Raw genomic sequence first — 17,990 nt, 5'->3', positions numbered from 1 at the left:
GTTAATTCTAAGTGCCTAAAATGAATTCTTAGGGAAGAAATTGGAGTGCACATGATTTGGTCCAAGAGCATCAGAGGTAGGAAGAGTAGAGAGACAACAACAGAACTCTGTCACAAGTGAGCCCTCACACTTCTCCAAAGTCTTCTCCACAGAACCATCTGTCAGAGTGGCTCCCAACTTACGTGTTTCTCCTTCATAACAAAACTCTATGAATATGTATTTCTTGAGACTAAGTCAGACTGACTCTATCTTTGGGTGTGATGACCAAGGAAATACAATGCACAATTGAGTGAAATACTCCAAAGCCAGAGAATGTAGTTTCTAGGCAATGAAAAAAGAAAAGGAAAAAATAAAACAGCTCATGCAGAATCATGTCAAAATGATGGGACTTTATTTCTATGGATCCTTTGGTGTCGGATAAGATGTGGGCTCTGTCTAAAGCTTTCCCCACATTCAAGACATTTATAAGGTTTTTCTCCAGTGTGAGTTCTCTGGTGTATAATGAGCGTTGCACTCTGACTGAAGCGTTTCCCACAGACAGAACATCCATAAGGCTTCTCCCCAGTGTGGATTCTCTGATGTTTAGAGAGGTCAGAGCACCGTTTGAAGCTCTTTTCACATTCTTCACATGTATAGGGTCTCTCCCCTTTATGGATTCTCTGATGTCTGAAACGGTTGGAAATACGGCAGGTTTCCCCACATTCAGTACATTTATAGTGTTTCTCTCCTATGTGGATTCGTTGATGCCGATTGAGATGTGAGCTCTGTCTGAAGCTATCCCCACATTTGGGACATGTGTATGGCTTTTCCCCTGTATGTGTCCTCTGGTGTTTAATCAGGGCAGCACTCTGACTAAAGCTCTTCCCACATTCTTGGCATTCATAGGGTTTCTCACCAGTGTGGATTCTCTGGTGTTTCAAGAGGTCAGAACGCTGTTTGAAACTCTTCCCACAGTTATCACATTTATAAGGTCTTTCTTCACGGAGCTGCCTCTGGGTCTTAAAAAGGCCTGAAGTATGGAAATTTTCCTCACTGTCAGTAGATTTGTGAGACTTCACCACTTGAATTTTTACCGTATCTAAACTCTGTTTGCACTTGTCGCCACCTTCATCACCATTAATGGACCTCTCTGCTGCCAGGCCATACTGATGAAGAACCAAGTTTGAACTTCTGAAACTATTCCCAAATTCATTATTTTTGGAGTCTCCCTCTTCTGTGGGACCATTTTTGAGATCCAAGATGCTCATGAGTCCTTGCTCTTCAGCAGAGTTTTCAAGTTTCAGCAATGAGAGGTTTCCTGACTTCTTTTCTACTCTGTTCTCATGGGTATCACCACATTTGGATAACAAGGGAGCCTTCCTCTGGGACCCTTCTTGTAGCTGCATCTGTGGCTCTACTTCTAGAATTTCTTGTTTTGGAATCAACTCTTTGTTCTCAGTTCTGGTTTCCAAACCTGAAATATTAAAATACAAACTGCTGACATTTCATCCTGTGCAAGAATGAAATAAACAAGTACTTGCAGAAAAACAGCCCCAATAACCTTTTTAATCCCCATTAAACCACTCCTGAAGTTAAACTGCTTTAGTTAACCTGTCAGATGTGCTCACATTTTCCTGTCCAAACCCTGTTTCTTTGCTTTTATACCTCTGCCTGCAGTCACCAACCCATCTCTTATCCCCTGCACTATTCCACTGTTGTATGAGTTGCCTTATTACAACAGGCAAATTTGGAAGGGTTGTCAAGAGAGGTGGTTTAGCTTTTATCCTATGTCTCATGAATGGTTTAATAAAAGAAATTCTAGGCCTTGGCCTGTTAGCTCAGTTGGTTAGAGCATTCTCCTGATATACCATCCTTGTGGGTTTGATCTTCAGTCAGGACACACAAGAAACAACCAATGACTGCATAAGTAAGTGGAACAACAAACTGATGTTTCTCCTCTCTCTCAAATCAATAAATTTAAAAAAAATAATTAAAAAAGGAGAAATTCTATTCAAGAGATTAGTTACAGTAGTAGTCATACCAGGTTTCTCCAATGTCTGAAAGCAAGGGTCTGTTTGGGAGATAAATCTAGGACTGACTGAAAATCTATAAAGGAACAAACAGTCAAGATAACAGGTTCCCCTGCCCCCCACCCCCAATCCAGATTTCTTACAGTTTAATCTCCAGGAAGGCTGAACCGGATAAATTCTGTATCAGGGACATCAGGCACAACTAAGAACAGGTGACAGGCACCCATCGTATCAAGACAATCAAGTGAAAATTGACATACTGATTGGTAGAACCTCAATGTACTGTCCTCTCCTCAGACTCAAACCATTGGCTCCAAAGCTAATACACACCAGGTGGAAAGGGTAGAAATTTTTATAGCAGGGATTTCATAGGCTGTATCCCCATCAAGAAAAGCACCTGGCTTACGGCAGATAGTCAATAAAGTATTTGTTGAAAAATCTCTCTATGGTAAACCTTACCAGCTCAGGTCAAAAAACCAACTGACACTGACCTAAGGGAATTCTTAAGCATCTGATGGCCAAGCCTATACCGAACATCACCCCAGTTCACAAGTCCTACCCCAACAGAGTCCAGTCAGAATTCTTATGTTTGACTGTTAAATACAAACAGAAAGCAAAAGATCACTAACATTTCAAGAAATTCTCTAACAGAAATACCAATGAAACATACAATGAGTAAAACGGGAAAATTTAATAACCTATAATTAACATTCTCAGATAAATAAGAGAAGATACTGCATACAAGAAACAAGGAGGCTACAGGAAAAAGAATAGTTAAAGAAGAAAAAGCTGCCCTGGCTGGTGTGGCTCAGTGGATTGAGCGCTGGCCTGCAAACCAAAAAGTTGCCAGTTCAATTCCCAATCAGGGCACATGCCTGGTTTGCAGGCCAGGTCTCCAGCTGGGGGCATGTGAGAGGCAAACACACATTGATATTTCTCTCCCTCTCTTTCTCCCTCCCACTCTCTCTAAAAATAAATAAATAAATCTTTAAAAAAAAAACCTCTTGAAAATATTAATGAAAGCAAAAATGTTTCAGTTTAAGAGTTGGAAAATAAAGCTAAGATCTACAAAGTGAATCAAAAGATAAAGAAATGGGAGGGGGGCTGGGGGACTTTACAGAATCAGTCCATGAGTGCCAGCATCCAACTGAAAGAAATACCAAAGACAACACAGTAAAACTGAGATAAAAATAAGTAGATAAATAGAATACTATAAAAAATTCCTCAAAACTGAAAGACATGGTTGTCTGTATTATAAAGGCCTACCAACTACTCAGGACAATGAATGGGGGAAAAGAAAAAGCACCTCATGCTAAGCTACTTCCATTGTGAAATTTCACATTAGCAGGAATAAAGACAAGCTTCTAAAGGCTTCTACACAGAACAGATTGTACAATAAGGATAAAATATCACAGTGACATCAGGTTTCTTAATAGCAACATGGCAAGCTAGCTAGAATATTGTCTTCAAAATTAAAAGGCAAATTTATTTCTAACATGGAATGCTATATCCAGCCACACTATAATACAAATACGAGAGAGAAATAAAGATATATTTTCTGACATGCACAAAGTTTCAAAAAAATTTAACTCCTAAATATATATTCTCTGGAACACACTAGATGTTTTCCATCAAATCATGGGGGTAAAATCACATGAGAATAGTATGGGATCCAGGAAAGAAAAAAGAAATTTCCAAGGTGATAGTGAAGGAAAGTTGTAGGCCAACAACTGTGTAATAGATCTGGAGAAGAAGCCTATTCACACTGAGCAGAGAAAGCTTCAGGGGAATCTCTCCAAGGGAAAATGATGGCATATCTGATATATATGAACACACTGAGGAGTTTTACATTTCTAACATGGGTGAACTAGTGTTCAGTAGTTAGAAAAGTAGGCACATGTCAAATAAGACATTTTTAACTCCAGGAAAAACTATTTTTAAAAAAGCACAAAAGCTGTAAAAGAAAGCTATTCAACATGTGGGTGACTAGAGATAGCATATATACAGGCATAATATTGAAACTATATTAATGAGCAAAAGATTGATTTATCTCATTTCTAATGAGAGAATTTTGAACTGCTAAATGTGTGCATTTTGAGGAGACAGAACTCTTGTCTTCCTTGGTAGGCAGTTAAGAGATAATAACTGAAATTCAGGGAAAATAGCAGAATAAGCATCTTATTTAGAAATAAACAACACTGAAAAGAGTTAAAAAATTTTTTAAAGTTGTGTCTGCAAAATTGGAACCAGGATTGAGAAGGGCCTGATATTTTCCTAAGATTTGAAAAACACAAATCATAAAGTAAAAGATTGAAAAAACTGACCATATTAAAAATTTCACATTTGTGTAACAAAAGACGCAAGGATGAAAAGACAAGCCGCCTATATAACCAATAAAATAACGGATTCATATCAAAACATATACAGAACCACAAAGCAATATTTAAAAAATATAATGGAGGTAAGAAGGGGAAATAAGGATATAAATAAGCAATTCACAGGAGAAGAAACCAGAAAGCCCAAAACATAGTTGAAAGGTATTTTTACCCAGTAGAAATCAGGGTAAGGCAAGTTAAAGCCACTGGATACCATTCATTAATTAATCTAAATTGTATTTATTGAGCACCTACTCTATGCCAGGCACTATTCTAGGCACTTGGAGTATATTGATGAACAAAACAGTCAAAAATCTTTCCTTTTGTTGAGTGTACATTCTGGGTGTGGTGGTCAGACAATATATAAAGTAAATTATATAGGAAGTTACAGGGTAATAAATGCTATGAATAGAGTCAAGCAAGGCAAGAGGTCAGTCAGCAGTGTAGGAGAAGGCAAACTGCAGTATTAAACATGGTGGTCAGGTCAGGCCTCATTGTGACAAGTGCAATTTGAGCAAAAAGCTGAAAGAGGTCAAGGAATTTGCTGAGTGGAGATCTGGAGGAAGAATATTCCTCACAGAGGGATAAATTAGAACAAAGATCATGAAACAGGTGCCAGCCATAGTCAAGGAGCCACAAGGTCAGGGGAGCTGGAGCAGAGTGAAGGGGAGAGTAGGAGATGGGCTGGCAAGGTCACAGAGCCATGTCACATCATGTCTCATTAGGCATCACAGGCTTTTACTGTGTGTGAAATGAGGAGCAGAGGCATGACATAACCTAATATTTTTTAAAAATATAAATCACTTTTTATTTTTCAATTACAGTCAACATACAATATTATATTAGTTTCAGGTGTACATCCCAGTGATTAGACATACACAACTTACTAAGTGATCATCCTGATAAATCTCACACCCACCTGACGCCATACAGAGTTATTAGGATATTACTGACTATATTCCCTATGCTGTACTTTACATCCCCATGACTACTCTGTCACAACCAATTCGTACTCCCTAATCCCTTCAACAACCTTCACCGTTTGCACTGATCCCTCCAAGCCCTCCTGTCCTATGGAAACTGTCAACAGGTTCTCTGTATCTCTGAGTCTGCTTCTGTTCTGCTCATTCACTATTTTGTTTTTCAGATTCACTTGATATGTATTTTTTGCCATTTTATTGTTCAAACTTAAAATTTTTTTTTTCTTCTTCTAAAAGGAATACTTGCCCTACTGTGTTAAGACATCAGGCCATCAGCTGGACACCAAATGTTGACAAGTATGTGACAAAAGGATTTTTATATACTGCTGGTATACTTTTGGACAGCAAGATGGGCAAATATCCCTAAGTATACTCTCTTCAGAGACTCCTACATATGACCACAGGAAGAAAGACACAAGAATGTTCAGTAAAATACTGTTTGTAATGGTGAGAAATTAGAAGCCTTAATGTCCACTGACAGGAGAATGGATAAATGAATTTTGGAATGTTCTACAATGAACATATGGATGTTAAAATAAACTAACTAGAGCTACATGTATCAACATGGATAAATCTCAAAAATGTAATGCGGAAAAGGCAAGGTGCAGAAGAATCACACAGTGATATAATTTATATACCATAAAAATATGTAAAAATAATATATATGTTCACATTTACATGTTCACATGTTTATATACACATTTATACAGATATATAATCATATGTATAGCAACTACATGAATAAATAGAAATAATATAAAACACATATGGATATGATAAATACCACAACAACATATTGGTTACCTCTGGAAAAGGAGCAAGGGAAACAGCCTTCATGGAGGGTACAAAGGGCTTCACCTATAGCTGTAACATATTTATTTTTAAAAAAAAGTGAAGCCAGTATGTCTGATGTTAAAATCCAATAAACCTAGGTAGTGGACAAACAGGTACCCATTAATTTTTTATACTTTCCTGTATGTATTTTATTAAAAATTAATCAAAACAAGAAGCGGAATCTATCACCTAACGATAGAAAAGAAAGGTCTTAGGTCACGACAGTGACCCTAAGGCTCTCAACCTATGTCTGTGAATGGCAGACTGGCTTAGGGATCAGACTGAAGCAAGCCTTTCACAAATGACACACAGCTAGAAACAAGCAAAGACACAGCACTTACTTGGTGGAACAATGTTCCCATAGTCCTTCAGGATGTTCTCCCTGTAGAAGTCCCTCTGAACTGGGTCAAGATGCTCCCACTCTCTCCAGGTTAGAGACACATCCTTGACCTTCACTAAGTCCTAAAACAAAAGAAGACCTCCCATGAGCACCTGGTGTCCCAGGAGAGCCTTACCACTAGTCTCAGGATGAGGCCAGACTCCAGAGGAGTCAGCCAGTACTGAGAAGGAAGCACTGAGAATGAAGTAATAAACATAGCTGATGAGTTTTTACCAGTGAATCTTATATTGATAGGGGAGTTTCAAAGTGACCAAAGACAGAGGCTGCCATTCTCTTGTAATCCCAAAAAGCCATTCTGTGGAATGTCTACACTAATTTGGGGTAACAGCAAAATATTCCTTTGAGTTTCATCACTATGATTTTTCAATGGAACTCTGATATACACTAAAAATGTACAGATAACCAGAGTCCTAAGTTCTAATGCTGGCTGTGAGGGTTTCCTCATGTGTGAAATGGATACAAATATCAGTCTTAAGATGAAAGTACCTCACCAATACCAGGTACTCAGTAAAATGTCCTTTCCCTTCCTTGACCACTGCACAATAAGATGATTACCCAACAAGATGATCTTTTGAGATGGCTTATCTAAATGTACGTTGACTATTCACAGGAGGTAAAGCTACATTTCTTAGAAAGGGAAGAATCTAAAACTGGTGCAGGGAGATGGTTGTCTAGGTTCCAGGGATGACTCACAAACTGGCTCTAAGTATCCCTCACTCAATGACAGGGAAGGGAAATGTATTTAAAAAAATTTTTTTCCCTGTTATGTTTTATTTTACGATATTCTGACACCTTAAAAAAAAAAAAAAAAAAAAAAAGCAAGCCCTGGCTGGTATGGCCCCCGTGGATTGAGTGCGGGCCTGCAAACAACGGTCACCAGTTCAATTCCCAGTCAGGGCACATGCCTGGGTTGCGGGCCAGGTCCCCAGTACAGGGTGCGTGAGAGACAATCACACATTTATATTTCCTTCCCTCTTTTTCTCCCTCCCATCCCCCTCTCTCTAAAAATAAATAAATAAATAAATAAATAAATAAATAAATAAAACATTTAAAACAAAACAAAAACTTTTTGGCTGGTGAGACTGCGCCTCATGGCACCAGCCAGTTATTAGAGGGCAAGGGCTCAGCTGGGGCTGGTTAATCCAGATAGGGAAGATAACTTCCCTATCTGGCCTGCATACTCCAGGAAGTAAGATTCCTCTGCCTTAATCATCCCAAGGTAAGATATCAGGCAACTAGGAACCACTGCTCTAATTTACAGATGACTGAAATTATTTAAACTAACCAGTCCTGTTGTTTACCATGCCATGCCCTTCCTTTTCCTCTGAAACCCCAATTTGCGGTCGGGTCTAAACTTTTCCCTACCTCCTGTCATCTGCCTCCTGACCACTCTGGGGTCTTTCCTATGATGTTCTGTGCCTCCTGTCTCCACCACCTGAGCATAGTACATTTTTCCCCCTCTGGGGGACCACTCCTCTGTCTTTGTGTAAAAGAAAACCACACTCGTTGGTCTCCTCTACTTTTAATACTCTGAATACTTCACTGTAACACTGCTTCACTTCTAATATCAGATGTGTGTTTCCACATGTCAGGCAATTCTCCAGCAGCAGCTGTATCCTACAGTTTAACTCACTTCTGAGACTACCTACCTGGAGATCGGTTCAGGTCTCACAGGTTAATGGGTCATTCCTACAAGACTGCCCCCTCCTCAACTTCAGCACCTAACTGCAAATACACAACCCGCTTCTGACCAGCTTTATTTAGATCAGATTCCTTTGACCCTGTCTTTGGGTTCAAAATTAATTTCCTAGAGCTGCTCCAGAACAGAACTCAGGAAAACAATTTATTGATTACCAGTTTATTATAAAAGGCTATAACTCAGAAACAGAGATGGAAGAGACCTATAGGGCAAGGTCTGGGAGGGTCCCGAGCTCAGAAGCTTCTGTCTCCATGGAGCTGAGGCACGTTGCTCTCCCAATAAATGGATGTGCTACCAACCTGGAAGATCCTTCAAACCCATATAATTAGGACTTTTATGGAGGTTTAATCACGTACGATCAATAATTAACTCCACTTCCAGCCTCTCTGTCTTTTCTCGAGTACTATTATTAACTGTTTAGAGGAGGGAGTCGCCAAATCGTTTAAAGCAAAAAGGGATCTTCACATTCAAAGTGGTGGGGGAATTGCTCTTGTAGTATCCCAACATCGTTCTTTTCCCAATAATCTAGTTAGACAAAAGGGTATCTCACAATAAACAATACTCCCATGCAGGTTTTGCGCTGGGAGGTCTATAACTCAAAAATCATATCCTGGATGGATTTGTCACTTTTTCCTATGGAAAGGAAAAAGTTTTATGCAGCCCTGGCCAGGTGGCTCAGTTGTTGGAGGTGGTACCTTTATATCAAAAGGTTGTTGTTCCATTCCCTGTTAGGGCACATACCTAGGTTGCGGGTTCCATTAAAAAACAAACAAACAACTTTTCCTCTGGTTGGTGTGTCTCAGTGGCTTGAGCGCCACCTGAGAATCAAAGGGTTGAGGGTTGGATTGCTAGTCAAGGCACATGCCTGGGTTGCAGGCCAGTAGGGGACGCGCTAGAGGCAACCACACAGGGGTTTCCCTCTCTCCCTCCCCGCTCCCCGCCGCTGTCTAAAAATAAATAAAATCTTTTTTAAAAAGTTGTATACACACCCCCAAGTTTATACAAAATGTAATAAGGAAGAAAAACATTTCTGAAATTCAGAGCATTCCGTACACCTCTATTCCCCAACTGCCCACCCACCAGCACCCTCGCTCCTCACCTGGAGCGACGTCCCACCAAGCGCTCTCTGAAGAGCCCGCACTAGGGCCGCAGCCTCGTCCCCGCTCTCGGGGTGGTGCTTCCGCACCCGGTCCTGGAGCTCCGGGGGCAGGATGGTCAGGAACTGCTCCAGTACCAGCAGCTCCAGGATCTGCTCCTTGGAGTGCATCTCAGGCCTCAGCCAACGACGACAAAGTTCCCTGAGCCGGCTCAGCGCTTCTTCAGGTCCAGCCACTTCCTGATAACGGAACCGCCAAAAATGCTGTCCACAAGTTTCGGGATCCAGACAGTCCACGGGAGGGTCGGATTCCTGACCGCCGGGTGAGTCTTCCTCTACTTTCACTATCAAAAGTCCATCTCGCAGGGGCGGCGGGGCGCCCCTGGCGGCCGCAGCCACCGCCCAGGCCCCCGCCTCTGCATCACTGCCTTGACTTGCGATTAAGCTCGAACTCATCTTACTCCGGCACGTGCCGACTTTCCCGGAGTTTTGCCTTCAGGCGAAAAAAGATCAAACCCTGCAAAAAGCCAAGGAACTCATCGTCCGTCCTTAAACAGTCGCGCACCCCACCTGACCCCCTGCAGGAGCCCTCCTACCTGCAGATAGGCCACCTAGGACCCGCCTCGTCTCGTGACAAAAAAGATTTTAAAAAATTTAAAAAATAAAACAAAACCCACAAACCTAGTAATCCAGGCCGGAACTATGTCACAGACTTCCCGAGGCACCCACCCTCCCTTGCATTTCCGGGGCTCTCTAGGCGCCCTGGAGGACTGAAGTGAATCTTGGTGGTTTGCCGTCTCACCCCTAGCAGGGATGTATACCTTGCTTTGTGGAGATTATAGTCATTCCGGTTCCAGAACTGATACTCTTCTTTTAAAACTTGAATGTAATTTTTTAACACACTGTGAATAAAGTCTGTAAGTTTTATTTTAGGAAAAGTTGAAAATCCAGCTGTACAATGAGTAATAAACAATCATTCTTCACCCATGTGGTCTTCGTTTATACAAGGAAAGTTTGTAGAGTATCTTTTATCGATACAAGCTAAGGCATCATGCTTGACACCATAGATATTCTTACAAAACTGGTAAAGGCATAGTCCTTGTCCTCAAGTTGCTCAGTTTTCTGAGACAGACACTTTAATTCTTACAGGAGAGTGTATACAGTGTACATTTGTACAACCAGAGGTAGACACAATCCACCATCCCTGGTAGGGGAGGGTACAGTGAAAGACTTCACAGGGGAGAGTAAAACTTAAAGAGTCTAAGTCACTGAAGACGTATTTCAATTAAAACATGGTTTAGATAAATTTATAGGCAATAAATCTGTAGCAGATTGTGTCATCCCGGACCCTGACATTAGGCTCTCCCAACTCCTTTGCAGTCCTTCACACTCAGTATCATAGCTGCCAAGGATTTTGCCCTAGTCTAAGCTCAACTCTTTGTTTTATCATTTACTCCCTCTCCCTCATTTAAAAAAAAAAAAGACATTTGGTATTATTTGTTACTTAGAAAATCTCATTTTTGACTAGACTCAAACTCAGACTCAGAGATAACAGCTCTCAAAGAGAAGAGCCTACGTCTCTTGGCAATCTGTTCCTGGTATTTTTTTCTTTGGCCTCCTTTATCCTCTTGGCCAAAAATTTAGCATATTCTGCAGCCTGTTACTTATTTTTCTCAATATGGTCTTTCTTCAGAGCAATGCACCAAATTTGGTTTTGTAGGATGTGTGCAGTAACAAGACACTGAATCTTAGGAGATTTGGCCCTAAATTTCTTACATGCTTTGTTTAGGGGTTTCCCACAACATGCCAGCAGATATCATCTGCTTTAGAAAGATTATGTATGTAGCTTGCAGATTCTGGCAGCTTTAAAAAGTCTGTTTAGTTTTCTCCACAAAATAAAAGAAACATTTTTCATTTTCACCAATAACTTTATTGATTTGGTTATTTTCAGTATGTTTGCTATCTCCCGTGTAGTATAACATTGATAGCCCTCAATTAATGTCTTGATTTGATTGCTATCAACTTCAACTGGTCTATTATCTTCAACCAACCATGGAGCATTGTCCAGTGAGAACCCTCCAACAGGAAACTTCGTAAACCACTTTTGATACATTTGGTCAGTCACAGAACTTTCTCCATACACTGCACAAATCTTTTTTTGTGTTTCAGTTGCATTTTTACCTTTCTTGAAATCACAAAGCATAATATGCCAAAAATGTTGCTTATTTTATTCCATCTTCAATATTAAAATGGCTACACAAAAATTCCTCAATTTTGGTAAGTTTTCTGTTTTTTGTTGTTTTTGTTTTTTTTTTTTTGCTCATATGACAGCTGTCACAATACAATCTAACAAAATTGTTTCAAATGAAGTTAAAGACAACTAAGTGGTACCAGAGCCATCTCACAGGAGTGGGGGGGGGGGCAAGAACAAATGAACTTTTTGGCCAACCCAATGCAACATATGTTTTCTAGCCTAACAGTTGAATATACAAATAAATTACTATCTGAAGAATTTGGAGGTAAAAAATAGATAGGAAAAACATCCAGACTGTTTTGCTTTAACATTCTGTTTCAAATAATAGGTTGCTCTTTTTAAAAACTGCATCTTTATGGATGCCCAAGGGGAGAAGAGTTGGGAGACTGGGTAAAAAGGTTAAGGAATTAAGAAGTAAAATGGTAGTTACAAAAAACAGTCACAGGAATATAAAGTATAGCCTAAGGAATATAAGCAATGATATTGTAATAATTCTGTATGGTACTAGGTGTGTACTGGGAATATTGGGGGGAACTCTTTGTAAAGTATTATGCTATACCTCTGAAACTAAAACACAAAATAATATTGACTGTAAATTGTAATTGAAAAATAAAAGATTTCAAAAACTGCATTCTACACTGGCCAGTGTGGATCAGTTGGTTGGAGCATTGTCCCATACACCAAAAGGTTGTGGGTTTGATTCTTAGTCAGGGCATGTACAGAGGCAACTGATAAATGTTTCTCACATCAATGTTTCTCTCCCTCTCTTCCTCTCTTTAATAGCAATTTAAAAATGTCCTCAGGTGAGGATAAAATAAAGGCACATACAAGAAGAAACCAATGAATGCAAAAAAAAAAAAAGTCAAACAACAAATCTGTTTTTCTCTCTAAATATCAATAAATAAAAAAAGAATTATGATGGTTTGATTTTGACACTAATATATTTGACTAAAACTCTTAAGATGTTTGAAAGTATATAAAATACCAAATACTTATTTTAAATATCATGGAAATAACTGAAGCTTTGGATCCCAGATACTCAGAAAGTCAGCAAATAATAATCTAGCTAATATTGAAAGATTTGTTTTAGTGTTTTTCCCCTTGCTTCAAGATCAAGAATATATAATAAAACTGCAATAATCATTTACATGTTTTAGATCCATTTATATACAACAATGTTCAGAAAACAAATCATGTGGTTGAAATGAATACTATCCATTAACTTAACATTTACATTAAATCATCTGCATTATTTAACAAGAGTAATCAAAGTTATATGTTGTAGGTAAATTCATTTTAAAAATTCATTTATTTAAATGAGTAAAATTAGTGTCCTGATTTATAAATGCAAAGTTCCAGGCAGGGTAAGAATTCCATATGACATCTTTATGGGCTAAACTTTAACTTATAAACTAATGATTTATCCAAAAGCTGTGCAAAACCACAGGTAGTCAACCACAACTTTAGGTTTTAAAGGCTAAGTGGTTGTGCTAGTTTGTTGTGATCTGTTTTGATTAGACATGAACAGAACTTGAAATAGGCCAAGGCATATTTTTTCAGGATGAATTTTTTTTGGCAAATCGATTTCTGGAGAAACTAATGTACAACTCTCAAGGCTCAGATTTGTCATTCTAAAAATGTGCAGCAATACATAATAATTTAATGACATAACTTGTCATGTGTTTGTATCTGATCTCTCAAAGTGGCTTGAAAGTCCCTAGAGGGCAGGAACTTTGCACAAGTCTACTTATTCATCTGTGTGGGAATGCTATGATAATTTAGCAGGACAAGTTATTTTCTCTGTATTGCACAAAGCTTCAGCTAGGTGGTCAAGGACGGGCATGGAAATTAAAGGCAGAATGAACATTAATAAGGGAAACTTTTACAGTACAGGCAAAACTATCTCCAGAAAATATCTGCCTGTATAACTAATTACAGAATGTAGAAGCGAATACCAAATACTAAAAGTAGTGCAAGCATTTTTCATCTCCTTCCAGTAAGAGAAGCTGTAGGTTCTGTCTGCTTGCCAGCGGCTTATCAGTCTGTTGCTGGGTTGTGTTATGTACTCTGATCATGATTTACTGTTTTTCTCAGTTCTTATTTCCCTTTCTCCTATAATGTAACTTATCCCTTCATCTGTAGTATAACCATGCAAACTGGGTTTTGGCTGCTTAGCACCCTTATATATGACTCAACAATTTGTGTTGAAGGAAACAGGTTTTTATTAACAGGGTACCAACCTTAGGGGTGCTGAGAGCACTCCTGCTCTGAGCCCTTTTCTCCCACGACACCCAGAAGACTAGAAGCTCTGCAAAAGACTAGAAGCCAAACCATACCCATAAACTCCCTATTTCCTTGTCTGTCCATGAACTGGTCACACCAACAGGTTTCCATCCTCTCTGGCATGTGCACTTCTGGGCTTCAGAGTCACCATCTTCTCACAGAAGCTCTCTCTTGCAGGATATGGGGTACACTGTTCTCAGTCTCCATGTAGCAGTCTAGGAACTGTATGCTGTGCTACATTGAATCAAGGTGTCTCAGATGCTGAAGCCCAGCATGCGACCCTGCCTCCAGGAGTGGGCTCCCATCTTCTGCAGGGTCTAAGCTCCTGGTGGCCCTGCATCTCCTGGTTCCACAAGTGCTCCCACCTGCGGGGGAGCAGGGCCAGAGGCCCAGAACATCCAAATGCCAAGAGCCCAGAGATAGCTTGCACCATGTTCCAAAACAAGAGAGTGACTTACATATTGAGTGTGTGAACAAGAGAGCAAGCCAGCCTTTCCATGCCTTTTCTTTAAAAGAAAAGAGAAAGGAAAAAGGCCCTCCTGAAATCCCACCTGTGCTGGAAACCAGTGGGAGTGACCAGCTTTTCCTATGGTGCACCAGTGTCCACCATTTTTGTCAGCTTCTCAGAGTCTTTGACCCTCTCTCTTCTGCCATTTTTAGTAATGGCAAAAGTTTCCCAGTCACACACAAGCACAAATGTATCTGTTTATCCTGGGCTTGGCATCTGGTCTGTAGCTCGCACAGTTGCTGTATGAGCTGGTCCTCATTGCCCCCAGCTAAGTCATGAGTGACTCTGCTGGCACATGTTCTCACAGTTACGTTTACAGTTTGTTTACAGTTGGCCATGAGCAGCATCCTTCTTCCCCAGCTCTTCCTGTTACCAAACAGCAAGCTGGGGTCCTGCTGCCCACTGCCACCCCCTAGGCAAAATTCTGGAGGCAAAGTTGTGGTGATAAAGAAAGGAATCTTTTTTCAAAAGCTACACAATTTTTGGAATAAAAGCTTTCCAAGTGCATTAGTCACTTAAGCCTATCAACCAAGGCTAAAATCTTTCACTCTTTAGTTACAGTTTTAACCACTTAAGCCTATCGATAAGGCTAAACTCTTTCACACTTGAGTTCTCCTATCATTTACCTCTGTTAGTTTTTAATTACCCTGTTTCCATAGGGTTAGTTTACAAACTAAAACAATGTAAGATATAAAAGCTACACAATTTTGGAAGAATGGTAGGCTTTTGCTTCAGAGCTCATCCCCTCTAGAACATCCAGAGAAGACTAACCCTGCCACCCTCTGCCTGGCCAGCCCCATCCTAGGCTGCACCTGGAATTCCTTCCCATCCAAAATATGGTCAATTGGGAAATGCAGGCAGCTGCAGCATGATCATTCAGGCATCCTCGAGGAAGAGAGCCAGAGAGCTTGTTTCTGCCCTCTTTTTACTTTAAATTTTCTGGCCCATAATTCCATGCACTCTGGAGGCCTTCAGCTTCTCAGCCAATCACATCCTAGACTGTTTACCATTGCCTCAGCCAACCTCCTCCCACCACCCCTCTCTAACCCTCCCCAGTGATCTGATTAGATTTCTCTGTATCACTCCCTTCGGGAAGGCATGGGCTGTTTTATCTGCCTTTGTTATGCAATGTACTTTAAACACTGTGCTTTCTACTCGAGGGGTCCCCTGCCCTGCACCCCTGCCTTTTTGGCAGGATTGGGGCAATTCCCCTATTTTCCATGGACCTATGCTCTGACCTACCCAGTTACAGTAGAATGTCAAGTGCTTTCATTTGCTCTCACTGATATCATTGAGTGGTATACTTCTGTGTTCCTAATGACACTTTTGGTGCTTTCTACACAGACGTTAATTGAAAAATGTTAGTTGCCTCACCTTTAAAAATAATTATTATGTGAGGGAATAATTAAGTGAGAATAAATAAATAAGGAGGTTAAATAAAATAGATCTAGGGATAAGATGGGATTTCAAATTGCCTACTGTAAGCTCCTATGTATTGGCAAATGATAGCCTATAATTGGCTCTGAAAAGCATCAGCGGCCAATGCAAGAAGAAAAGATCAGTTACATGATTTGCAGTGTAACTCTGCAAACTATTAATAATGGTTTAGGAGAAATATAGCTATTCTTGGTACCAAGAGAAAGAAAAACATCCCTTGAATGCTCAGGAAAAGGACAAGATGTGACATAATGGACAATATCTTAACAAGATCTCCCAAGTAAATAAGATTAATGGATCTTAATGCCCCATTAATATTAGCTGATGGGAGGTAGCAAAGCATGATTCAAAAAAACATTGTGTGAAGGAAGAAAAACTGTAGTTTAAATATTCAACACACTTAATTTCTGGTTTAATACAAGGACAAAATTCAAAGTGCCTAGAGCAGCACTTTCCAGACCTTTAGCTGTGCATACAGGCTTGTGGTTATACGAAAAGTCTATTCCCAGAATGAATTGGATCATCTCCCTTTTCTCTCCTCTCAAGAGAGTTTATCTTATTGTAATAATTTCCAAACTTTTTCACCTCATGGCACATATTAACCAATTACTAAATTTCTGCAGTATACCAAATATATATTTTTTGCCAATCTGACAAAAAATAGATATAATTTTGATTCATTCACACCAGATGGCTATTGTTGTGTTGGCTGTTGTCATTTTTTAATTTGACAACTTAAGGGAAAATAGGTCAGTACCATTGACTAAATAGTCAGTTATTGCATGTTTTAAAAATGCTTGCAGCACACTGGTTGAAAATCACTCACTTATTGGGGTATATTGCAAAAACAGCCACAAAGGTAAAAGAAAAAAGATAAAATCCTAGGAATACACTGCACAGTTCCTCCTGTCAAGAAGTGGAGTATTTCTCCACATTTTGAACTTGACCTGGCCTGATAATGTGCTTAAACTAACATAATCTGGCAGAATTGACAGTGTGTGAGTTTTGAGCCTACATATGAAAAACCACTGCAACTTCCTCTTCTTGCTCTTGGAACCTACTATCACCACGTGAGCAAGTCTGACCTAGCCTGCTGGTTGATGGGAGGCATGTGACTCAGTTGCCTCCGGTCACTGCATGTGACTTGTAATCAGTCCACAGAAGGAGAGCTACTTGGTTTACCAACAGTTTACTACAGACAAAAGGAGGAACCCAGCCCGGCTTGCCCTCCTTGGGGCACACCCATGCCTTTCCCTCCCCTGTCTTTTCCCCCCACAGGCATGAATCTCATAATCTCCAAGGGACCCATGAGACTAGAACCAGGAGAAAAATGGACAGTGACAGCTCACCTCAGGCTAACTCCCTGAACTTGTCTCCAAGGCCGCGTTTTCTCTGACTCTCCAGTGAGCTGCCAGCATCTCCACCTTGGCTCACTTCCTTCCCATAACGTTTTTAGAGAGAAAAATCACCTAGTTTCTCTCTTTGCTTCTTCTTTCTTAAACTCTTCCTTCTTTCAAGGTCCCTAGCTTTAATAAATGTACTGTTAAAAAAAAAAAACTCACGTAAGAGCCACCCAGAAAAGCCCAGACCAAATTGCCAAACCACAGAATCATAAGCTAAATAAATGGTTGTTTTTTTAGGTCACTAAGTTTGGGGATGGTTATGCAACAAAAGCTAACAGATACACTTTTAAAAAGGAGACCAAACCAATTCACAATATTAACAAAAAAGATAAAATGCTTAGAGCATAGCAAGACATGTACAAGACATGTGGGAGGCTTTGTTCCTCTTGCTGACACAGTAAAGAATTACAGATCAGCAAGCCTATTAGTACATAAGCAAAGTTTAATAGAGATATGTTGTCATGGAAGAGAATGGGACTAGCCAATGTGGATGAGAAAAGCATAGGAACTTTTGTCCTCAGCATTTATATAATTTGTGGGGTGGGGTGAGGGAATTACATGTTGATTTGGCAGGAGAAGATGGTACATACTCCTCCAAGGGAGGGTTTGATTTCCTCAGCATAAGGGTGGATGGAGGTCTGTTAACTCACATTTTTATCTTGCTCCAGACCACCTCATGCTATCCTGTTAAAAATAGATCTGTGACTGGAAG

At 40.0% G+C, this 17,990-nt stretch overlaps 1 protein-coding gene across 1 annotated transcript; it reads right to left on the bottom strand.

Moving 5' to 3' along the window:
• Nucleotides 1–374: 374 nt before the first annotated feature.
• Nucleotides 375–10,072, bottom strand: ZNF394 (zinc finger protein 394). The gene is made up of 3 exons (XM_054589344.1): nucleotides 9,397–10,072; nucleotides 6,540–6,660; nucleotides 375–1,453 (listed from the first exon to the last, which is right to left on the bottom strand). The coding sequence occupies exons 1-3, from the start codon at nucleotides 9,847–9,849 to the stop codon at nucleotides 375–377; spliced, it is 1,653 nt and encodes a 550-aa protein (XP_054445319.1). The 5' UTR covers nucleotides 9,850–10,072.
• Nucleotides 10,073–17,990: the final 7,918 nt, after the last annotated feature.

The sequence above is a fragment of the Pteronotus mesoamericanus genome, unplaced genomic scaffold, assembly GCF_021234165.1.
Source record: "Pteronotus mesoamericanus isolate MK-2021 breed Mesoamerican mustached bat unplaced genomic scaffold, CSHL_Meso_final scaffold_167, whole genome shotgun sequence".
NCBI classification, from domain to species: Eukaryota; Metazoa; Chordata; class Mammalia; order Chiroptera; family Mormoopidae; genus Pteronotus; species Pteronotus mesoamericanus.
The sequence above is the reverse complement of the archived record's forward strand: the minus strand, read 5'-3'. Positions and strand labels throughout refer to the sequence as shown.

What these genes read in the sequence shown, in the direction of transcription:
- ZNF394 (XM_054589344.1), bottom strand. Translation starts at nt 9,849, where the DNA reads ATGAGTTCGAGCTTAATCGCAAGTCAAGGCAGTGATGCAGAGGCGGGG. An exon ending in TTGGTGGGACGTCGCTCCAG is followed by an intron (nt 6,661 to 9,396) that starts GTGAGGAGCGAG and finishes CTTTTGTTTTAG; the next exon opens with GACTTAGTGAAGGTCAAGGA. An exon ending in TGGGAACATTGTTCCACCAA is followed by an intron (nt 1,454 to 6,539) that starts GTAAGTGCTGTG and finishes TTAATATTTCAG; the next exon opens with GTTTGGAAACCAGAACTGAG.